This window comes from Lissotriton helveticus, chromosome 5_1 (assembly GCF_964261635.1).
Source record: "Lissotriton helveticus chromosome 5_1, aLisHel1.1, whole genome shotgun sequence".
Classification (NCBI taxonomy): domain Eukaryota; kingdom Metazoa; phylum Chordata; class Amphibia; order Caudata; family Salamandridae; genus Lissotriton; species Lissotriton helveticus.
Genome location: NC_136065.1, coordinates 1,016,249,336 through 1,016,274,785, shown reverse-complemented (window position 1 = coordinate 1,016,274,785; position 25,450 = coordinate 1,016,249,336). Strand labels below are relative to the sequence as shown.

At 43.0% G+C, this 25,450-nt stretch overlaps 1 protein-coding gene across 2 annotated transcripts in view; it reads left to right on the top strand.

The window, feature by feature from the left end:
• Positions 1–25,450, top strand: part of EDRF1 (erythroid differentiation regulatory factor 1) — a 411,894-nt gene that overhangs the window by 298,207 nt on the left and 88,237 nt on the right. For both annotated transcript variants that reach the window (XM_078643521.1, XM_078643520.1), the window contains 4 exons: positions 2,044–2,115; positions 2,195–2,345; positions 6,344–6,532; positions 12,787–12,987. In XM_078643521.1, coding sequence (XP_078499647.1) covers positions 2,044–2,115; positions 2,195–2,345; positions 6,344–6,532; positions 12,787–12,987 — 613 coding nt within the window. The remainder of the gene's footprint in view (positions 1–2,043; positions 2,116–2,194; positions 2,346–6,343; positions 6,533–12,786; positions 12,988–25,450) is intronic.

Below are 25,450 nucleotides of genomic sequence, written 5' to 3'. Positions count from 1 at the left end.
TCAGGTTGGCCTGTGGTGTCTGGGGAGGAGTCATGACTCCAAGATCAGTGGGGACTGTGCGTCGATGAACCCAAAGGTCATCCGGAACTGTGAGGCGAAACCTACATCGGCAAGCACAAGAAACCACAGCCTCAGAACCGCTCCAAGTCAAAGGCTTGTTTCCAGAGTCGACGGAACCGCTCTCAGGGCCGGTCTTTGTCGCAAGGGCAGTATAGTGTACCCTGGACCTCTGGGTGTGAGCACATGTCCTCCGATCAGGCATCTACTTTAGGAGGATCTCCCGTCAACCCCTTGTGATGCCACATGGGATCTTAATTTAGTCTTCACTTTTCTCATGTGCATGCCATTCGACCCCATGTACACATGCCGATTTAAGTTTCCTGATTTGGAAGACAATGTTTCTGGTTGGAATGACTTCTGTGCCTCGCATGAGTGAACTCTAAGCTCTCTCAGTGTAGCCACTTAATACCACCTTTTTCCCCCCAGACAAAAAGATACTGCGGACCAAGGCAGGATTGTTACCTAAGGTGGTTACTGCTTTTCATGTTGGACAATCCCTCACTCTTGCAATGTTCTTTGCCCCACCCCATCCATCTTTGCCCCACCCCATCCATCTTTGCCCCACCCCATCCATCTTTGCCCCACCCCATCCATCTTTGCCCCACCCCATCCATCTTTGCCCCACCCCATCCATCTTTGCCCCCGCCATCCATCTTTGCCCTACGCCATCCATCTTTGCCCTACGCCATCCATCTTTACCCTACGTCATCCATCTTTGCCCTTTCCATCAGCTGGACCCTAAAAGAGCTTTACGGTTTTACATTGATTGCACCAAAGACCATCAGAGGTCAGCTTTATGTGGATTTTGTGGTGCAAAGAAAGGCGAGGCAGTACAGAAAAGGATTTTGCCAAGGTGGACAGTCCTCTGCATCATGATTTGCTACATACTATCCAAGAAGCTTCCTCTGGAAGGATTAATTGCCCATTTCACCAGAGCCGAGGCCTACTACCATTGCGCTGGCACTTGGAGTGCCTGTACTTGATATTTGTCAGACTGCGGCATGGACTTCTCTGTACACATTCATGAAGTCCTACTTCCTTGACAACCAGATCTGACAAGAAGACCATTTTGCGCCGCCGTGTCTTGCTTAATTTTTTATCTGAACTATTGCACAGACCTTCCACCTTGGGGGATACTGGTTTGGTTTCTATTCTGTTGGCGAGAAATCTGTAGCTAGAAGTATCTCTTAGAAGTACAAGTTAGTTACCTTCAGTAATGCTTTCTGGTTCATACTCTTTCTAACCGTAGATGCCTATCCACTTTAGTGCTCCCGTTCTGTTGAATGGTCTCCTTTCTAATCTAAAAAAATCCCAATCTGGTGTCAAAAATATTGTTGGGCTCTGCGTCAGAGGGTGTGGATAAAGTCTAGAAATAAAGTGACGACTGCACACAGTGGTAGAGCTTAAATGCAGCTCCCTTCATCACTTCCGAGCAGAATGAAGTCCATGCAAGCCGCACATCACCATCTATTTAGTGGACATGCAAGTAAGGGATTCTAATGGTGTGGGATCTGCAGGTTAGATGGTGTCCACCAGGAGCATTACAGAAGATAAGTATTTTTTTTCAGTATGGAGCTACAAAACACATCTTTTGTCCCCTTTGACATAGACGGATGTGCATTCTTTCTAACCAAGATTTAAGAGCATTTATTTAAATGTAGAGGATGCAGCATATTCCCAAAATAGTGATTAATAACAGACTCAAACTAACAATTTAAACTGCAAGCATAAAACAAAATATTTTTAAAAGGTAATAGTCATATTGGTTAAAACATAATGGGAAAGCAGCCTTCAGGGCCTTGCTTAGCTATCCTCCTATGAAGGTCAGAGTGGGGATGGGCGGTGGGCTGTGCGTTTATGGGTAGGAGAAGTTGTGGTTGAAAAAGTGGCTATGGCTGATAATTTAAAATCATTATTTGTCACTAGAGTATTGTGAAATGTTCATGTTAACATTCCATTCACAACGTTTTTCCTCTCCCAAAGCCCAGCTGTACTTTTCCAGTTTGCAATGACACAGAAGAACGCTGCAGATTAGTTCTTGGCTATGTTCTCGAGGTGAGTTTATAGTTGATTTCATTGTTGTTTTGTTTGTACATTCTTTCTATAACTAAACGGCATTTCTTACTTCACGAAGGGCTTGAAATCCATTGACGGAAGTATAAAAAAAGAAGGCGATTTACCGGCAGCTGACCCAAGCACCCCAATTCCACTAAAATACGAAGATGAGTCTTCAAACGTTGGTTCTGAATGTCTGGAGAAGCAGATGGCCTTATTTTTGGACAAAAGTAAGATTTGATTTTCATGGATTTACAATATTTATGTATTTAAAGTATAGCTGGGACGCTTCCGGGCAGCCATGCGCTTTATAAATCAAATTTCATTTCATTTCATTCATTTCATTAATATTGCTTTAAAGATGGATTTTATAATTTACACTGCAACGAGTACACACCTACACATTACAACATGCTATGTATATTTTCTGTTTCTATAACATTAATGTGGCCCAAAAACTCCCTTTGAGGCAACCGAGTGCTGCATGAATCATCAGATTTGGAGGCGTCTACTGCCCCTGCAAAGGTTAGACTACTGATAAAACAGCCTTCCACAGAACAGAGAGATCAGTAACTGCTTTTGCGGAGGTCAGGAAGTTCTCAACCTTTTTAAATTGTAGTGAGTCTGGCTGTATGAATGTCGAGTGAGTAGCTAACCTGCTATGAAATAAGAAAGCGAAGATTGAGGTTCTGCAACAACAGGTACTGCGTTAACTTTTTTTCTTCTACTAGGGGCACTTCTACAGACTGGCTTATTAGCCAGCAGTAGGAGTTAAAAGGAAATGTAGCTTATTAGCATTGCCTTTTTGACAAAAGTTCAGAACATGCGAGCAGTGTTCTTTCATGAATATTTGAATGATTCTTTCTCATCAGAGTTTCTTTTTATCAGTTGTAAGTTGTGAATCAAGTACCTTTGGCTTTCTCTACAAACAAAGCATTTCCACAGTCCTAATTCATACTTAAGGATGCCCCGGCTATGGCACGTTAAGTGGATTCTTACTGGGGAATGAATAGGTGTCTGATGGATTCAAAGGCCTTCTGGAGACCCTGAAGATGTTAAAATGTGTTTTTCGCAAGGAGAGCTCGCAGTCTTTATTGTGATTGCAGCAAATATTTTCTTGCTATTAAGACATTGCCCTTCATTCTTATGTTTGTCAGGGAGCTGCGGCAAAAGCTCAGTGGGTTTTGCACCCATTGTAGTGTTTGTTAGTATCAAAATCCAAGCGTCTAACATCCACCTGAAAAAGGGCGCCAATCCCAAACAAATGTTGGTCAGGATTTGCAAACCATGGTGTTGAGATGATTCAAAAAGGAAATCCAGTGAACCAGAGTTGTTTGACTCTTTGCGGTCAGTGGACACTCATGGTTCTTGAAGGGTGTCAGTTGGGTTTCATAAAGCTGAGCGTAGTCAATGCTAGGGTGCCATGAGTACTGAGGAATGGGATACAAAGCTGATTGCGTTCAACGTTCAGGATGATAAAGGTGCTGAGAAACAGAATAGCACCACTGGATAGCACCTGTGGAAGTTGTTCAACGGCTAATGCTTTTGTCTCAAAATTGGTAGTCACTGTCATAACTTTCCTCTTTTATTGGGGGTTCAATGATCCAGGCGCTAACCACTGGCATGGGTGATATGCATGAGAACAAGGACATCCTGCTTTAAGGTTAGGGTGCTAATAGATTCTTGTAACCATGATAATTTGGTACCGCATGATGGATACATGTTGGGAGACATTCAGAGTTCATCTCAGATGTGGCTCAGACAGTACCTCTGGAAGTCGAGAGGGTTTCAATCAACTATAGGAGGGATGTAGCAAAATTGTACACTTAACACACTGTGGGTCATTTTCCTGCACTTTCTATCAGAGATGATCTGAGGATCTTTGTGCTAGAAGACGCAAGCTTTTGGATTCTGGGCAGGTTACAGTAACTTTATTGATAAGTGTTGGATGGACCTATGCACCCGGAGAAAGGCCAGCTCACTGTTTAGCCCTCTAGCAATATTAAGGTTTAGAACTAGAAGAAGGATACCAAGTTACTTGCAGAAGCAAGTAAACGAGGCAAATTGTTTATAATGGAAGAAGGAACATTGTTACCCAGATGTTATTACCAAAACATTGAAGTTATAAATTAACATACCCAGTACAAAAGGGGGTGGTGATGGACGGAGCCAGGCTTGCTTGAATCCAGTGGCAAAGTGAGCAAGGGACTCACGTCTGAGCATACCCTGCCAACTTATGGCGAACAAAGCGGTACAAAAGGGGGTGGTGATGGACGGAGCATCTGAACCAATCAAACACTCACACCCAGTCAAAAGATCTGGGTTTAATCCATCACCGTTCTTTAGCCCACTCTGCCACCCCAGTTCAGACATGGCCATGTGCAAATCAGTCTGGCCCTGTGCCTCATGGGAACAGTCCAGCCCGAACTGCCAAGCTATGCCTTCCCTGGACCGGAACCAAGCTTCCTAGGAACGGTTTCTGGCATTTCAGCCAGGCTTGCTTGAATCCAGTGGCAAAGTGAGCAAGGGACTCACGTCTGAGCATACCCTGCCAACTTATGGCGAACAAAGCGGTACAAAAGGGGGTGGTGACGGACGTAGCATCTGAACCAATCAAACACTCACACCCAGTCAAAAGATCTGGGTTTAATCCATCACCGTTCTTTAGCCCACTCTGCCACCCCAGTTCAGACATGGCCATGTGCAAATCAGTCTGACCATGTGCCTCATGGGAACAGTCCAGCCCGAACTGCCAAGCCATGCCTTCCCTGGACCGGAAACAAGCTTCCTAGGACCAGTTTCTGCTGAGGTGCTGAGAAACAGAATAGCACCACTGGATAGCACCTGGGGAAGTTGCTCAACGGCTAATGCTTTTGTCTCAAAATTGGTAGTCACTGTCATAACTTGCCTCTTTTATTGGGGGTTCAATGATCCAGGCTCTAACCACTGGCATGGGTGTTATGCATGAGAACAAGGACATCCTGCTTTAAGGTTAGGGTGCTAATAGATTCTTGTAACCATGATAATTTGGTACCGCATGATGGATACATGTTGGGAGACATTCCAGTGTTCATCTCAGATGTGGCTCAGACAGTACCTCTGGAAGTCAAGAGGGTTTCACTCAACTATAGGAGGGATGTAGCAAAATTGTACACTTAACACACTGTTGGTCATTTTCCGGCACTTTCTATCAGAGATGATCTGAGGATCTTTGTGCTAGAAGATGCAAGCTTTTGGATTCTGGGCAGGTTACAGTAACTTTATTGATAAGTGTTGGATGGTACCTATGCATCCGGAGAAAGACCAGCTCTGTGTTTAGCCCTCTAGCAATATTAAGGTTTAGAACTAGAAGGAGGATACCAAGTTACTTGCAGAAGCAAGTAAACGAGGCAAGTTGGTTATAATGGAAGAAGGAACATTGTTACCCAGATGTTATTACCAAAACATTGAAGTTATAAATTAACATACAGGCAAGAAAAAGACTTCTTGGCGGTCTCAGAGGCGATTGAGTAACAACTCTAATGGGACATAACAAATAGAGTTGATGGAACAATAGCCCCTTTTATTAAGGAATTCCAGGATCCGATACAAACACTGCAATAGTACATTTCCAGAGTGGTGAGTGTGCATTAGGTTACATTTTGCTGTGGACGAAATCCGTTTGCTATAGAACTTTCTTCAAGTAGAGTTGCTCCACTAGAGTAAAATTTGGGAAAGTACACCAGAAATTGAAATGTTAAAGGAGAATGGCACAAAGGGTGGTTGAGTAAAGATAGAAGAGGGATAAGTTTTAAGCTTGTAAAGGATGAATTTATATTTAAATGGGAGAAGAGGAAGCAAGTGACATAATGATTTGACAGGGTTGAGCTTAGGGATCAGTTCTCTGTAAGAGGTTTGGAAATACGTCATTACGGGCTGCATTGTGTTTAATATTGCATGATTTTTTAATACACCTTTTTTAATCTCCTCAAAAGTCCTTTACCTTAAAGAGCTGATATTCTCTAATTGCACCTCAAAATGTCACTTCTGTGTGTGATAAAATTAAATTATTGGTACAATAATTATGTAAGTGTTGACCTTTTGAAAATCTGTTGAATAACAATGATGAGGTACCTTTCGTTTGGATAATCTAAATCTTAATCCGACTCTTTATCTTGACTTAGACTAAAGTTATCTAAAGGCGGTCTGCTGTCTGTTACAACGTACTGACTCTGTTCTGTGTTACTAGTTGGGACATCTGCTGAAGGCAAACATTCCAGTCAATCAGGAATGATCCCTGGATCCTGGCAGTTCAAAATGAAACTCCAGCTGATTCTCAAGGCTTCAAAAGCATATTATGTGCTATCAGATGCTGCAATGAGTCTTCAGAAATATGGCAGAGCATTAAGATATATCAAACTGGCTCTTCAGTGTCATGGTAAGCTTATGTTTGTTTCTGTTTTTAGTTTACACTTGTTTTCTCTTAATGTAATGATATTGCTGAATGGTGTGACTCCTATGAAAGTACTTCTTATGTTTATGTGAAAGTAGTTTAAGGAAAAACTCAAAAATGAATTGTTCCAGCTGTGGAGTGAGCTGCCGGAAGGATTGACTATTTTAGGGGGGGATTGGAACAATGTGATGTAGCTGGCGGGCCAGAGAGCAAGAACCCCGTATAAATAAATCCAAATTGAACTCTCTTGCCACTACACTCGCCAAAAGGGACATTGCTCAGAAGTGGAAGGCGTCCGCCTCACCCAGACTAGGTAAGTGGAAAAATGCCTTAGATGAATGTATGGGAGCCGAAATGGTTGTTTTTCAAGCATGGGGATGCCCACAGATGCATAGGAAGATTTGGTCCTGCTGGGTGACGTATCTAGGGATTACCTTGTCCCCCTCTGCCAGATACGGCCCCCCAAAAGCCCTCAAGAGGCACAATGCAATACAGTTGTACATTTGAGAAAGATTCTAATTGTTCTCATTTTACAATTACGAACTGTCAGCTGGGCTGTGTGTGGTGTGTTAATTTCCCGATCTGGTGTTCTCCAGGCCCTGTTCATATAGAAAATTGAATTCAGGGACCCTGTGTATGTTGCATTATATAAATTGTATTTGTCGGGCTATGCCCATATTGTACCTATAAGACCGATAAAAAAAATTTTGTTAAAAAAATGAATTGTTCATAAAGAAAAGAGTGGTAGAAGTGATTCATTAAGTACTAAGTAAAAAAGAGTGCCATTTAGTTAATTTATAGCTTGATTTACATCAGCACACTCATGCACTGGTTCTTTGCGTGGTTGGGCTGTATTGAAAAAAAATACTAAGCCTTTTTCTGTGTCTGGAAAATAGATACACTTTTCTGATGAGTTGGAAACAAAAAACTTTGGGAACTGAGCTACGGTTAGAAAATTTTATGCAAGAGACTTTATCCAGTTTGGGTTCATCCAAGATTCAGATCATCAGAATCTTACCCTCCCACCAGATTAGAGCTAACACACACAAAATGTTCAGTGTTTCCAAATCCACCACATTTGTACACCTGTATGCTCTAAAAAATGTATTTCAGCCTATAGATGAAATCTCCTCAAAAGGGAAGTATCCACAAATTCTATTAACACAGTTTTTTATACAGTTAGTGGATCTTACTTCAGAACGGCCAACCAGGCTACCACCATTCTTTCTTCTCCACTCAAGATCACATACCTAGAATGAGGAACACATTTTGTGTTTTATACAATCATTGTGCTTTCAACGGCTATCAATATTTCCTCAAAAGGTTTTATTTGACACCAAGGATGCTCAGATGAGGTCCCAAAGTTGCCCCTGGTCCTCCAGGATATATATATATATATATATATATATCTCCAATCTTAGGTATTGCACAAACCAAAAGAACCGAGCCCAACTCCGTAATGCGTGGAAAGTTTACTTTTATTTCAGTTCATCGGCAAATCCTTGCCCGACGCGTTTCGGAGCCAAGCTCCTTTATCACGGGTCAATTTCGTTTGTTTTTGATAAAGTATATATACACATAAAGAGAGTGAAAAAAGTCACAATAACAAACATCAAAATCGGACTACTACACCACATCTTGGGCTTAGTGAAAGTGGCAGCCATTTTGGAGTGTTGCTTAAGTTCATAATGCTATTGCTCTATCTACAATTTTCTTGGATCGGAATTTTATAAACATATTTAGTTAAACTCATTTGGGTGTGTTACCTCATTTTCAATCTATATTCAATTGATATGATATATATATATATATATATATAGATAGATATAGATATTCCGCAACAATTTCCAAAATTAAAGAAAATATAACGACTCTCTCTGGGATGCTTCGATGATTTATTAGCAGAAAATGCTTCTGCACCTACGCGTTGCGGCTTGATGAAGGTGAAAAGCGCTGGTGCAGAGGCATTTTTTGCTAATAACTCATCGAAGCATCCAAATTGTTGTGGAATATTGTGGGACACCAAAGCCCATACAGGACCGCCGCACATCATGAGCCCCAGATTTCCAGACTGTGTTGGGTGGGGGATATATATGATGTATGTAAGTGATTTACAGAGCACAAATCTAACCACAAAGAAATAGTGATTTGTAAGCTTTTTAGGCAGAGATGTACTACGTGAATATTCTACAAGGTCTCTCCAAGGATGGAGCTGTGTGCATGTATGATCGACTGCGCATGTCACTATCTCCTGTATCCTTTTACTGTCTCCTTTTATATCCTTTTTCTGAGGCTGATAAATTGTTGTTGCTCATCTTTGGAGAATCCATCTTTAGTGCCTGAAATTTCACAGTTTGTTTTACTAAATTATAGACCTATGTCAGTTGTTGCATATTCTTTTTTTTAAGCAATTAATTCTGTTTGCAGTGCTATTGTGTTTCCCACATAGCCTACTCAGGGTATCTAAGACAGGAAATGTGTTGTCGTAGAAGGTATTTGTTTTCGTGTATTAGGGCTTGAGGCCTTTGAAGCTTCTGATAACTTGATGATGACATATCAGTACTCGCTGAGGCAGCTGGTAGATAAAATGGTGAATCACTTACTTGAACCGAGTGATTGCATGGATTTACTAAGCACATTAACTCATTTGGCTACTTTGTCCAATAATAGATGCTGCTCTTGGCTCAGGTTGTTGGGTGTGTGCTTGATGTTCACTTGAAATGCTGCGCTCATGTCTGAGGTCGAGACATTGTTGGTAGACAGACTCTGTCAGACTTTTCATCATTCTAGGCTTTCTTTATGGCTTTCTGCAGTGGATTTACTGCCATTTATATCACCGAAAATGTACAGAATATTCTATGCCTATGGGCTGCAGTTACATTTTTGTATCCCGAGACGCTAAAATATGCTGGGCTTGGCATATCGACTGCAGTATGGAATGTCACTGTGGATTCCAAATAGTTGAGCACTAATCATCCTTACAAATGCAGATGGATAAGGTTTAGCAGCTGGTGTTCTTCCAGAGGCATCTGGGTCTGCTCTCGGTGTATCTGCAGTGATACATTTTTTACTGCAGCCAGCAAAGGAAGAAATACAGGTTGCAACTTTCAGGGGTTACCTGACTTTTCTATAGGATTTCCTGAGAAATTTGAGTGGAGCTTTGCTTTTACACATTCCATGGTTATGTAGTTTCTGAAGGGTCTTATGTATAGATTTCCACCTTTGCCCTTGCATTGTGCATGATGGGCCCTAAAGTTCGTGTTGGCCTTCCTTTTGCGCAACTTTTATATGAAATGTGTTACTTACACCTGTTTTTCTGGTGACATTAAGAGTCCTGCGTGTACAAAGCAACGCTTATTTGAGAAGTTTGTCTTTGTTGGACGTGTTCAGGGTGACCATTTAGCTTTCTCTCTATGAGTCTGTTGAGGATTATTGCGTTGACTCGAAATATAGGGTTAATTCCAAACTGGGGTAATAAGTGGTTTGTCATATTTTCATGTAGCTCGACCACTTTAGCATCATCATAGGTCCCTTATCCAAAATCGTAAGATATTGCTGGATGCTCCTTCAAAGATAAATAAAATCATATATTCGAAAAGTTGCTTAACTTTTGTAACATTGCTTTGATTAACAGTGTCCATCTGAGATGTGTTGTGCATGTCTCCAGTAGTGTGATCCTAAAACATTAGATGTGCAACTCTGCGTCATAACCGTATGTAACAGGTTTTCTGGGGTTCCAGTTTCAAAAATAAAGAAATTGTTAATGGAACCCAGTATCCATCAAAACAAACAATAGTGAAGATCTGTATCAATCCAAGTTGTTACAGATAGCTAAGAGTCTTTCAAGAGGTAAACAGCGTACAGCAATATGTATCCTTTAGGAGAAATGGGTATTGTTATTTCTGTAATGAGGTTTCTGCTACAACAAACATGATTTACAAGCTTGCATTTTAAACGACCTTGGGCTGGGCTCAGAGTAGTCCTTTAAAACTGTAAGCACTGTCTGTTTTCATCAGTCAACATTTTTTTTCTTACCTACAACTACGTTTTTAAAAATTATGTTTTTAAGGTTAAGAGCAGCCCACATCCAGTTTTACAAATCATTATTTGATTTCTTGTAATAGAACTACATATTATAACCATCTTCATGAATAAATATAATCATGCATTTAAGCAAACAGAATGTAAAATAACTCATTTTAAGTCTGTTGATTACAAATGTGTTTACCTTTTAGAAAAGGTATTGATAGCGTTTCAAGTTTTGTGAAGCGTCCTGGCTGAGTGAAGAGATAGCTTGTGTATATCAGCACCATCTGCCAGTGCATGTTCTGAGGTTTCCTGAGTGACCCCTTGCTAAAGAGCTCAGTTAAATATTCTTGCAGTGAAGCCCACTCGACATTTGTCTCAGTTAAGAAACTACGTCCTAAATTTCAACAGTAACACTTTAGATTGCATCACAGGCCACGGGTGGTGGCACGTTGTACACTACATTCTATAAAGACACCAAGGTACTAAGTTCAAATCCCAGTTAAAAGCTATTTCTTTTAACTTTACCTCTTAATTTGGTATGGCCCCTCTTTCAGTCTTCCTCTCCAGGTATTTTGTAGCCATAGTTGAAGACTTGCTTCCTAAACTTGATGATAGACACGCTTTAAAATACTTTATGAGCGTGTGTGAGGTACAGTCCAGGCAATCGGTTGTGGGTGATATGTTAATAAAGAGTGAATTTTAAGTCGGATCTGTGCCCTGCATCGTATTTTATTGCCACGTGAGCAAGATGTTTCCAGAAATTATGTTACTCGGTTGTGATAGGCTAAAGTGTAATACTATGTAACATTTTCGTTAATACTACCATGGTTTTGAGGTACTATTTGTCTGTCAGTTACTCCTGAAACGCTCAATACTACAGATGATAGGGTCTGTTTGAAAGAGCCTTCCAGAAAACGTTTTTGGGTATGGTTTATGCACTTTCTCCCGCGCCAGTCTACACAACTACCTTTGTTAATCCGAATATTGGGACCCTGACATGTTGAATGGGTGTGTGGAAGTTATCTACCTGCAACAATTGCTCTTCCTATCTTGTGATGTGTGAGGTTTACCATGCTAACGTCCCTCGCCCACCCCCCACCTTACTTGCATGTCGACTAAATGATATAAGTTGCGCTGAGGCAGTCGTGATTTGCCAGTCTGGAACCGACATTGTAGATTGTGTATTGAGGGGGTGACAATGAGGGAAATATTGGACACATGGAAAGGAGTTTGTATTGACCTGTTTTTTTCCACACCTATCAATATAATAATTTTAGGTATTGACAATTATTTTACTGCAATTATGTAGCCAGTATAGTTTTGCACTCCCAGATTATTAAGGGAAAAATCGGAGAAAGAGAATGTTTTCATTTCTGTTTTTTCCAAGCATGTACTTCATTATGAGGGGATTTGAGGCCGGGGGCAGGGGGGTCAATTAAATGTGACTTTAAATACCAAAGGTGTGATCATTGATCTGCTAGTCACTTTAAAGTTAAGAAAATATTTATAATTTTAATGCGTTGAAATTGTTTTAGAACGCCTGACAATTATTCTCTGCTAAAAAAAGTAATGGTTTCTTAGCTCACACTTGAAAGACACTTTTTCCGCTGTGTTTTAACGCTTTCTGCACCCACATTTCTGTTTATATTTTAAAATACGTTTCCTTCAATATGAAGGCATTTTTTTGCCTTTTAATGAGCACGAATTGCATGCGTATGTTGATTTTGCCTGAAAAAGTAGGTGCCAACAGTGTCCTACCTTTCCTATGCGTGACAATACGTGCATACTTTATATTTTTGGTATATATTTTTCAGTAAACATAACTGTGGACTGTTTTGTGGCGTGAGTAAACCTATTTCAAAATTACATTAAATCCTGCAGTTGTCAAGTGACAACTTTTTGTAGAATAAAATATTTCTTGCACACCTTAATAGATATCCTTTGAGGAGGTTTTATAGACGTAAAAAGTAATTCTTTCCTGCAGTCCTCAGACACAATAAGAACACCTACCCTCGTTCACATTAGTAACATTCACCCTTCATCTCTTACTTCTCTCTTGTCTTGTAAAACCCTTGTGGTGTGTTTAATGCCATATTGTACAGATGAGAACTGTTGGGGCAGTAGGTAAATGTTCCCTGTAATGCTGACATGTTCAAGGGATGCATGGCTCATTTAAAAACCTGTTTCTTTTTTGTTTTCTCATGGCATAGATGCGTATTGCTGTCTGTGTAACAATATGCTACCTGAAGTGTTTATGTTGTTTAGCCAATATCTGACACTTTGTGGTGACATCCAGTTAATGCTGGCCCAGAATGCAAATAACAGAGCTGCGTATTTTGAGGAATATAATTACCAAACAAAAGAAGATCATGAAATACTGCACAGCCTTCATCGAGAGGCCAGCTGCCAAGGTAATATTTAAGCACGTATTTTTTAATTTGTTACTATTTATAGATTTTGTTCTTGCATCGTATGAAAATGTTTTATGCTATCCTGTTTGTACTGTTTCACAGATTTCACTGGAAATTATGTTTTAGGGAGAGGATTTCTCCATGAAGCACCCTTTTCCTCAAGACTGATTTGATTCTCTGATTAATTCACCTTTGTGTTAGACAGGTCTAAAGATATCGAAATCCTCCATACATGTGACCTCAAACACCGCTCCTGACTACCATGACAGCCTTAGAATTCCCTGGTCCCCTGATCAGTATCCCTGATCTTTGCATAACGTTGTCAGCACAGATACTCCAGCTTAAAATGTTCCCTCTTTACTGCCCACCTGTTACTATTTGTGGTAGGCAAGAGTTATGCTTCTTTTTTTGACATCCTGCTTGCTCTCATTCTTTCACTTCTCCAGTATTAGGGGTGTCTTTCATAGATTCACATGCTTGAATATTCCCCGTCGTCGAAGTGGGAGTCCCACGGTATATAAAAAATAGCAATAATGCTAATATAACATAAATGATAATATCATATAATAATAAAATAGAGATAATACACTGTAAAAACCTCTACAATGGTAACTTCCATAGGAAGACAGTATAAGAGAAAAAACTCATTTGTAACATATCAGTGTCATTATGTTGGTCCAAACTGCAGCCAATCAGGCTCACGCACCCTCTAGAACCTTCTCCTCAGAAGCTCAAGCCCTCAGATTTTCTACCGCACGTCGTGTGAAGGGAGTCTCCCTGAGCTCTGCTCAGTTTTCTTCAAAGTTTGTCTCTTCAACTTATTTTTCCAAGAATGTCAAGTAAGAAGTCCTTGTTTAGAGCTTGCTCTTCATGTGGGAAACTACGTTTGTTTGAGAAGGACCCCCACCAAAAGTGTATTTACTGCCTGTACCCTGACCACAAGGTGGATGAATGTAAAATCTGTAGAGCTCTTCCTTCTAAGACTCTCAGAGACAGGGAAGGTCGCCTTCTTATATGGTTGAAGCGCCTCCAAGATAAAGAAGATGTTCTGTCAGACGCAGTAAGTCTTCAGTCAGGCTGTTCCACTGTTCCTTCCAAGCGTGGGAGTGTTCAAGACTTGCCTTCGCCTTTTCTTCAGAAAAAGAAAAAGCTGGCCTTGCCTGTGGCACAATCTTCACATTCTATGCCTTCAGTGTCAACGCCCACGAGACCTGGCTCTCAGGCGTCTTGCCCAGGCTCTATCAGTATTCTGACAGTCCTGACACCCAGGTCGTCGACGGGCTCGTCGACGACCGTTCCGTCCACAAGATTGGCTTTGCTGTCTTCGTCGACGACCTCTGTGACGACGACGTCTGCTTCCTCGTCGTCGACGACGGTGATGTCGACATCCTCGACGTCGACGAGAACTACGATCCCGTCGACGATCCCTATTGTCTCGTCGGCGACGAAGTTGCCGTCGACGAAGAAAACCTCTTCGACGTCGAAGAATTCATCGTCGACGAAGGTCCCGTCGACGTCAGCCTCTCCGTCGACCACCTCGTCGACGTCGGCATCGTCGGCGAAGAAGGCAACGATGGTTCCGACGACGAGAGCCCCGTCGACGTCGAGTGCTCCGTCGACCAGCTCCATGACGACGGCGTCGTCGTCGAAAAAGGCGACGCCGGTTCCGTCGACGAAGGTACCGTCGACGAAGGTACCGTCGACGACGACACCGTCGACGAAAGTATCGTCGACGAAGATACCGTCGACGAAGACACCGTCGACGAGGCTTCCGTCTCCTCAGATTCCAGCAAAGACGGCTCCGTCGACGCACGTTCCGTCGACGACGATACCGTCGACGTCGAATCCCTCAGTGGGCCCTATCTCGTCGACGATGGCGATTTCTTCAGCGGCATGTTCAGGATCCTCGTCAGGATCGGGTTCTTTTGCCACCATGCCTCTGGTACCACTGCCTTCCTTGACCTCTGGCAGGGATTCTTCTATGCAGCTGCCGCCTCCTGATCTCCAATTACCCTCGCCTTTGATGGCAACTGATCACGAGACTGGATCTATGGGGGAAGATGATGACGATGAAGCTCACAGTCCATCAGAATTGATTATAAAATGTCAAGACTCCAGTTCTGACCAGGAGGACGTGGAGGAAGTGGTCCAACCGGATGACCAAATTGTCCAGTTGCCTATGGCATCTTTTCCAGTTTCTTTGTTTTCAAACCTCCAGCATATGCTGGATGACTACAACAGAAGGTTTCCGCCTACCCCTCAGGGTACTCCAAGCCACGCTCCGGCGGAGGACTCCGGCCCGGCCACCCATCCACAGTCTTTGGAGCAGCCTGTTTTGACAGAGCTTCCCCGCCCTCACCCCCCTCTTCTTCCGCAACCTGGTGCGCACGGGGTGGATGAGTCGGACAGTGAAGAAGGGGAATTACACCAGGATACTGACGATGATCAGGATCCAGATATGGCGGATTACGACGACTATCGGATACAGACACCTTCTCCGCAACAGCCAGAGGCGGGTGATGCGCCTACCATTGATACAGCAAGCTTCCATGTGCTAATGAATAAAGCGGCAGACCGCTTTAAATTGCCGAGAGAACAACGGCAAGAAGATTGCTTTCTCTACGATTTCAAAAACAAACCATACAAACAAATTCACACCATACCAATCATAGAATTTGTATGGAAAGAAGGGATAAGAATTATGCATTCTCCTAACTCCTTGCCGGCACAAGTCCCTCGCCTGGAAAAGAAGTACAAGGCTCCTGCGGGTTCACCTGCTTGTTTGCTGTCGCATCCCAAACCGGACTCGGTTGTCACACAGGCGGCACAGCGACGATCCCGTAATCCGGCGACTCCTCTCACTACTCCACCTGATAGAGAGGGTCAACGTTTGGACGCCATTGGGAAGAAATTTTCCACCATGTCTTCTACATCGGTACGCACTGCAAATGCGTTGGCAATTCTAGGTCGCTTCGACCGGCAAATGTGGTCGGACATTTCCGCATTCGTTTCTCTAATTCCAGAAGCGTCCAGAGCGGAAGCCCAGCAAGTTCTCCAGGATGGCATGAGGGCGTCAGAGGAAATGATTGACTGCGCGATTGATGTGGCGAGTACGGGATTTCGCATCCTCGCCAGTGCTGCGGCTCTCCGCCGCCAGGGCTGGCTTAAATCCACTTCTTTCCGGCAAGAAGTCCAGTCGAAGATACTCGACATGCCCTATGACGGTGAATCTCTTTTTGGCGCTCACATTGACGAGGCGCTTGAGTCAATTAAAAAGGACACCGATACAGCAAAATCGCTAGTCTCCTTACAATTTAAGAAGCAGCCCTTTCGTGGCGCCCGTGGAAGAGGTTCATCTTCCACGAATTTTCGAGGAGGACACACTCAGTACCGCCAATTCAACCAAGGCAATCAACGTTACTCCTCTCAACAGTCTACTCGCCAAAATCAGTCACGACCCTATAAAGGAAAACCTACTTATAGGGGTGCCAACAACAAACGCCAGTGACTCTCATGTCACGCAAGGAGTTGGAGGGAGAATCTCGCAGTTTTATTCCCAATGGTCTCTGATAACATCGGACCAATGGGTATTGGACATTGTTCGCAAGGGTCATGCCTTGGAGTTCACAGAGATTCCTCCTCATTCTCCGCCATCAGGCCCGCCACCTCCCCATTTTCTAGAATTGCAACATCAAGTTCGTCTTCTCATTCTAAAAGGTGCAGTCGAAGTGGTTCCTATATCACAACAAGGGACAGGTTTCTACTCACGTTTTTTCCTCATTGCCAAGAAGACGGGAGAGTGGCGGCCTATACTGGATTTGAGGGCGCTCAATTTCTTTCTGAAACAGCAGTCTTTCCGCATGCTCACATTGTCAGAAGTCTTGCGGCTTCTCTGCAGCGGAGATTTCCTGTCCACGATAGATCTGCAAGACGCCTATTTTCATGTGCCGATTCTGCAACAACATCGCCAATTTCTCAGGTTCAAGGTGGGCACTGTCCATTACCAATTCAAGGTGCTGCCTTTCGGCCTGCGTTCGGCACCTCGTGTTTTCACGAAGGTCCTGGCCCCAGTCATGGCTTATCTACGTCTTCAAGGAGTGCAGATTTTTCCTTATCTGGACGATTGCCTTCTGAAATCTCCGTCTCCTCTTCAGCTGGCTCACGACACAAGTCTCTGCCTGCGGACTTTCGAGTCACTGGGGTTGACCATCAACGTGGACAAGTCACACTTAACACCATCACAAAGAAGGAACTTCCTGGGTGCCATTCTCGACACGGAATTATCAAAAGCCTTCGTTTCCCAAGAACGACAAGCGAAAATAGTACGTCTGGTCACCCTCATCCGTTCAAAACAGTCAGTTTCTGTGCGCATGTTGAAGTCCTTTCTGGGGATGGCGTCGTCCTGCATCGCTCTGCTTCCGAACTGCAGGCTCCGCACTCGCCCTATTCAGGAGGAACTAGACCTGCAATGGCGCCAAGTATCAGGATCCTTCAACGATCTAGTGAGAGTCTCGTCTCGCATGAAAGACAGTCTCCTTTGGTGGAGAGAACCATCCAACCTAAACGAAGGAGTTTCCTTTTTGGCCCTTCCTCCGGATCTGACGCTGACCACAGATGCATCCATGGAGGGTTGGGGAGCTCATCTCCTAGACCTTTCAATCAAAGGGAAGTGGACACCGTCACAACGAACATGGCATATCAACAGATTGGAGCTGCTGGCGATCTTCCTTGCTCTCAGATCTTTTCTGCCAGTAGTGCAAGGAGAGTCCGTGCTGGTTCAAACGGACAACACAACCAGCATGCACTACATGAACAAACAGGGCGGCACAAGATCTCAGCCCTTGTCTCGGCTAGCTCAGAAGATCTGGAACTGGGCTCTTCATCATCGAATCTCCCTGACGGCGGTCCATCTGCCGGGGGTTTCAAACATCCTAGCGGATTCGTTGAGCAGGTCCACATCGTCTACCCACGAGTGGGAGCTTCATCAACAAACTCTGGACATGGTGTTCCGCCGTTGGGGTCGTCCCCTGATGGACCTTTTTGCCACTCCACTGAATCGGAAGTGCCCCGCCTTTGCGAGCTGGCATCCTCATCCGGGGTCCAGCGGCAACGCCCTTCTCATGGACTGGAGCGGCCTGTTCGCCTATGCGTTTCCTCCCATACCATTGGTGCCGAGGACGTTGTGGAAGATGCGCAGGCAACCCTGCCACTTGATACTGATCGCACCTCGTTGGCCCAGACAGGCTTGGTTCTCAGAACTTCTTCTGTTGTCCCAGTGCACGCCCATTCGTCTGCATCCACGTCCAGATCTTCTGTCCATGGACGAGGGCCAAGTCTGCCATCCAGACCCGACCACTCTTCAGTTATGGGCATGGAACCTGAATTCCTCGAATTCGCGAATTTAGAGATGCCCCAGGAATGCAGAGAGATTCTGGCTTCTGCTAGAGCTTCCTCAACGGTTCAAACGTACAAACTAAAGTGGAAACGGTTTTGCCATTGGTGCGCAGAAGCAAATGTCCACCCACTCACTTCTGCCCCAGAACAGCTGTTGCCCTTCTTTCTAAGCCTTGCTCAGTCTGGCCTCTCTCATGCCACCTTGAGGGTCTTTCTGGCAGCTATTTCACGTTTCAGGCATGATGGCTCAACCTCTCTCTGCTCATCCAGAATTATCAGACAATTCTTTAAAGGTCTCTTCAGGAAGTTTCCTCCTATCAGACGCCCGCCTCCGGCATGGCAGCTCAACGTGGTATTGTCACAGCTCATGAAGCCTCCTTTTGAGCCAATCCACAGAGCAGACAACAAGTTTCTTACCTGGAAGGTCGTTTTGCTTTTGGCCCTAACGTCTTCTCGCCGTGTCAGCGATCTTCATGCTTTCACAATCAAGCCTCCTTATTTGCAATTCAAGCCAGATGGGGTGTCTCTTCGGACCAATCCCTCTTTTTTGCCAAAAGTGCCTACAGATTTCCATCTGAACGAACCTGTCTTCTTGAAGACTTTCTTTCCGAATCCACAGTCTCCGGCAGAACAACGCCTTCATTCCTTAGACATCAGCCGTTGTCTAAAGTTTTACATTTCAAGAACTGCCCCCTTCCGCAAATCAGATCAGCTTTTTGTAGCATATGGAAGAATGCGAAGGGGACATTCAGTGACAAAACAGACACTTGCAAGATGGCTCTCAGCAGCCATATCCTACTGTCACCAACAAGCTGGCAAGCCTTTACAGGGTCCTGTGAAGGCACATTCGACGAGAGCGATGGCGTCCTCCACCGCCTTGTTTGCCGGAGTGCCTCTGCACCAGATTTGCCGGGCGGCAACGTGGTCGAATAGGCACACCTTTACCAGACATTACTGTTTGGATTCCATCAACGAGGCGGATACCGCAGTGGGGCAAGCAGTGCTTCGCCATCTCTTTAAATAAGGTGAGCCTCTGTTCCCTCCTCCTTTCTCTTCTGTGATTGCTATATGCTTTTAAGCTATGTGTTTACTTCTTGTGAAGATGCTTGCAATCCCAGTGCTAAGGAGTTACTGCTATCTATTCTATTCAAGCATGTGAATCTATGAAAGACACCCCTAATACTGGAGAAGAACTATTGTTACTTACCTGTAAACAGGTGGTTCTCCAGTATTGGTGTCTTTCATAGATTCACATGCGACCCACCCTTCCTCCCCTCAGAGGCTCTCTTCTCCTCATACGCTATTGTTACTAGTGCTACGAAAATCTGAGGGCTTGAGCTTCTGAGGAGAAGGTTCTAGAGGGTGCGTGAGCCTGATTGGCTGCAGTTTGGACCAACATAATGACACTGATATGTTACAAATGAGTTTTTTCTCTTATACTGTCTTCCTATGGAAGTTACCATTGTAGAGGTTTTTACAGTGTATTATCTCTATTTTATTATTATATGATATTATCATTTATGTTATATTAGCATTATTGCTATTTTTTATATACCGTGGGACTCCCACTTCGACGACGGGGAATATTCAAGCATGTGAATCTATGAAAGACACCAATACTGGAGAACCACCTGTTTACAGGTAAGTAACAATAGTTCTTATGTTGCATGAAAAGGCCTTTAAGAGAGTATCTGCTCCTGTTGTCCTCATTTATCTAAAACTGACCCCCTGATGTTTGTGGAAAAGAAGGGTCAGTAAGGGCAAAGACTCTCAAAGCACTCTGCTGGGGAAAAACCTTATGCGCCTTCATTGCATAACATTTTATTAATTTCTGAGGTGTCTAAATGGCCAAACACTGGGCACAAGCCTGAGGTGCCCACAGTTGGGTACATCACCAGCCCATAAAGATTAATCTTCTGTAATGAGTCCTATGTAGCACCTGAAAAGAGTACTGACTCCAAGACAGAATGCCGTGAGTATGGATCATATTGGCCAACAAGCATAAACATCAGCGCAAGTCAAACACTGAGACGTCATAATGACTAGTAGAAACCTTTCCTGTGGCATATTCCACCTCCGAGACTGTCAAAGAACTCCTAACTGGATATCGTCTGTGTATTAAGCCCTTCAAAGATTATCCACTTATGATTTGTTGCTCTGCAAACAGCCTTCAACATATGTAAATGAGGATGAGATTCTTCCATTTGCTTTGCAGACTTTCTACACATGAGTTGAAGAGCAGGACAAAGCCTCTAACCCTCTTATATGTGTAGACTTCCCTAGACAGTATTCAGCACTGGAAAAAGAGATCGGAGCACTAGCATTATAAATATTATGCTTTTGGCTAAGGGTGGTTACTAACCTCCTCCATGGACTAAGGCTACTTAAATTTATAGTCCTGTGATATTGCAAAGGTCACTTTTACGAGTCCGAAAAAGGTTTGTCTTTTCATTGTGTACAATAGGGTCCATTTTTAGGTCTCGCCTGAGCCAACGCATGCGCTGATCTGGTGAGACATTTAGGAGTGGAGTTTTAAAAGTGCTATACAACAAGAGGGAGGACGGGGGGACTTTTCCCACTCAGACAGGAGTGGGGGGTCCAGCACAAAAGGAGGCCTCAATATATGTTTACAAAAAAGAGATTGGGCTGTTCCTCTAGAAAGAATGCTATTGGAGTCACGGGTGACTTGGTCCCACTATGTCAAAGAAGGACATAGATGGGGATCCATGTGTTGGATCTTAATGCCCTCACACACCCTTTCAGGTGTCATGCTTCATCATTTGGGCTGCTCCTCGTTGGGTTGGCGGTGCAATACCCAACGGGCTCCCTAAATAGGGGCACTTTGTCGGAGATCTTCTATCCAACTGCTGTTTGGTGAAGTGCGGGTGTGGGGCCAGAACTGTGTAGATGTGATGTAGTGATTTAAAATAGGATTGGGAGTACCTAGAAGGACGAACTTTATTCTGGGGTCTCCTACCCTAACTAAAAACAGTGTACAAGGCACTTGCCCGAGGATAATGACTCGTGTGGTGGTGTCCTTGTTAGAAGGTGTGGGTCAGCATGTTTCTCGCATATCTGTTCTGTAAACTAGCGATTCTTCAGGACCTTGGTAAGAGCTATCTACATCTATTGGAAGTGGTATACAAAATTGTGCACATTGGTAGTGTCTATTATTCAGAAGTACCTTATTACGGCCTGGAACTACCCAATAGTGATCATCACCGGGCTTCAACAGTGCCCGGTGGATTCACGCACAAGGCTTAGCTCCTGTGTGTGATGAGTGTTGACGCGCTGTGCATGTACTCCTTTACCTGCCCAATCCACCAGGTCCGGGAGTGGAGTTTTAAAAGTGCTACCACAAGCTTGGCCTCAAGCTTGCGGTTACATGCTGTTGAAAGCGCAGAGCCACCATCTGGCTTTCTCTGCACGCACCACTCGCGTGCTTGTTTTCTTTCAATTTCTTAGACAAAGTTTCACAATGACAACACACGAGACATAGGACTACATGGGCATAATTTACAAATATATTAAAAATGCTGCATATAATAAAACAAAACCGAGATTCAAAGATTAGGCATCTCGTTCCATTTAAAAAAACATAAGACAAGCTCAAATTCAGTCCTACTTTCTTTGCATTCTGAGACTTATATTATATTATATTATATGTTATTATATATAGTAAAACAGGACTACAAGTGCCAGAAAGGAAATTGAAGAAAAAATAAAAACAGAATGGATAGGCTTCAATTTGTGTTTCTTCAAAGGGGCGGTGTTGGCAAGATATCAGTTCTCTCTAGACTCCTTGACTTGAGATGCTTTCTGCTCCACTTCAACCTCAGCCCACCCAACCACCTGTCTGAGCGGCTCTGAGGGGACCAAACTCTTTCACTTACAACCTTGCAGTTCTGTGGTAAGCCCCTGGAAGAGGCTGGTAATGCCGTGGGTGCTGATTCAACCCTCTTTAAAACATTCTGTAGCTGCCCAGCACAGAAGGCGACTCTTTCAAGCATAGACTTCCGTTCCTTGTGAGAAGATGGCCGGTAAAAATGCAAGCACTAAACTGCCACGCACGGGCTCCCTGGCCCTCTTCAAAGGGACCCCAAAACAATCAATGACAAGCATTGGCAAAGCCAATAGGTCTCGCTTTTGGGACCTTATAAGTATTTAGTTATGCAGCACAATATCCTTGGTGCAGCAACATCAACTGTTGCATGACTAAACACTTATAAGGTCCCAAAAGCGAAACCTATTGGCTATGCCAATGCTTGTTTCTGAAGTTTGCAATACCAAATGCCTGTACTACCCACAATTGTGTCAGTTGGCAATGGGAAACCCTACAGTGAGCTGGCATCTGATGCAGTTATTTATCGTGATGCCTTTATGCACATTCAAGTGGGGCTTCAGCCTCCCACTTCCTGTTTCATTTTAGAGTTGTGCCAAAAATGAATGAATATGTAGTTCCTAAAGTGAATGAGAATTGAGGAGAGTTCAGGTCTCTTACGGATTGCCCTCACACACCCCGGAGGATGTTGTGCTTCATCATAGGGCTTGTGCTCCTCGTCGGGCCGGTGCTGCAATGCCCGACAGGCACTCGCGAAGGGGTTCTTTGCCGGAGATCTTTTCTGATGAAGCCGTTGGGTGTGTGAGGGTATGTGGTCAGGGTAGTGAGTGAGTGATGTGAATTAAAATAGGTCTAGTGCTGTCCTAAATAATGCTTTTATTCTAAGGCTGTACTAGCCTAGCTAAAAATAGCTGAGCCCTGCCTGGAAGTAATGATCCTACAAGATTTTTCTAGTGAGGGTGGTCAACATGTTTCTTGCCTTACAGCCCCGGGAAACAACCTTTACAACGCAACTTTTACAACGCACTACCATTACAGCGAAATTTTTACAACGCAACTTTTACAACGCATGTATTTACAACGCATGTTTTTACAACGCAGGTACCTTTACAACGCATACCATTACAACGTAAGGTATTTTTAGAATTATATTTAAAATGTTATATGTTTGGTTTTTTTTTAGGGGTATTTTTAGGGTTCAGGGTCAGTTTTGGGTTTTTGGGTAAAGGGGTATTTTTAAGGGTTCAGGGTCAGTTTTCAGTTTTTGGGTAAAGGGGTATATTTAGGGTTCAGGGACAGTTTTGGGTTTTTGGGTAAAGGGGTATTTTTAGGGTTCAGGGTCAGTTTTCAGTTTTTGGGTAAAGGGGTATTTTTAGGGTTCAGGGTCAGTTTTGGGTTTTTGGGTAAAGGGGTATTTTTAGGGTTCAGGGTCAGTTTTCAGTTTTTGGGTAAAGGGGTATTTTTAGGGTTCAGGGTCAGTTTTCAGTTTTTGGGTAAAAGGGTATTTTTAGGGTTCAGGGTCAGTTTGGGGTTTTTGGGTAAAGGGGTATTTTTAGGGTTCAGGGTCAGTTTTCAGTTTTTGGGTAAAGGGGTATTTTTAGGGTTCAGGGTCAGTTTTCAGTTTTTGGGTATTTTTAGGGTTCAGGGTCAGTTTTGGGTTTTTGGGTAAAGGGGTATTTTTAGGGTTCAGGGTCAGTTTTGGGTTTTTGGGGTACAGGGGTATTTTTAGAGTTCAGGGTCAATTTTGGGTTTTTGGGGTACAGGGATACAGGGTAAAAATAAAATAAAATTAAATTAAATTTAAATTAAATAATTAAATAAATTAAATTTAAATTAAATCAATGAAATTAAATTAAATGCAATTAAATTAAATTAAATGAAATAATATTAAATGTAATTAATTTAAATTAAAAAAATTAATATGTATTAAATTAAATTAAATAATATATTTAATTAATATAATTTAATATAATTAATTTAAATTAAATGAAATTAATTTAAATTACATTAAATTAAATTAAATAATATTAATTTTAATTAATTTAAATTAAAAAAATTAATATATACTTAGCAATACTTACGTTGTAATGGTATGCGTTGTAAAGGTACCTGCGTTGTAAAAACATGCGTTGTAAATACATGCGTTGTAATGGTTTTTGCGTTGTAAAAAATTCGTTGTAATGGTATGCGTTGTAAAAGTATGCGTTGTAACGTCATACACCCACCCCTAACGGGTCTAGCGGCAATTCGTCAGGACCGGTGTATTAAAAGTGAAAGAGGAGGTGCCCTTGACTCTTACACTACCGCAGCACTGGTGCAGTGCATCATTGTGTAACCAGCGGTGCTGCCTGGAGTCAGTATTTTACAGGGAAATATAAAGCTATAATGTATACATAGTGTTTACATTTACCTGTAAAATACTTATATTTTCAATCACAACTTTAACCACACATAGACTTTTACAACAAAAATCGTTGTAAAGGTATATGCATGGTTAAAGTTTGCATTATAATGGTAATTCATTTCAGCAACACTTGCGTTGTTATAACTGCTTTGTAAAGGCATGGGATGTAATGGCATGTGTTGTGGAGACATACAACCTGCCCATACATCCAGAGTGCTTGTTAAGTGTGCTTAGGTTTAGCCATGAGCCAGAGTACGGAGGCTAGTGAGATCCAGTTTGGTTGATGATTATTATGCTCCTAGATCTGGAAGGGCATTGCTTACGTTCTTACAGCTAGGGGGAAGACCCAGACACTGAAGGGAAGGGAGGGGAGTGGAGACAGGGTCCCAATAGATATTCTATGAGGGTTTTTGGTTAGCAACGAGCTGCTGATTAATCTTCCTAAGCACTGCCATATGATGGATGGCTGAGACGGTAGATTCCTTTTTGAAAGGTGAGGAAGTCTTTAGGTGAGGCCTGCCCTTTTGACTTTGCCTGGATGAATCTTATAACCGTGACTTTATCACTCTAATCTTTTCACCTACTCTCCTTTGATACTCAAAAAGACTCCTAGTGTTGTGAGAGCAGATGATATGATTCTAGTTGCGCTAAAGAGGCACTCTGGACCTGTGGACTTGTCACTACTGGTCCTATTTCTCTGAGCTATTAGTTCTCAGTCAGTCAAAATGGTCTTTATTTCGATTTACATCATAAAAGACATACAATACAATACACTTCACAATTCATAGATAAAAATGTCATAAAATGGGCAAACTAATCCAGAA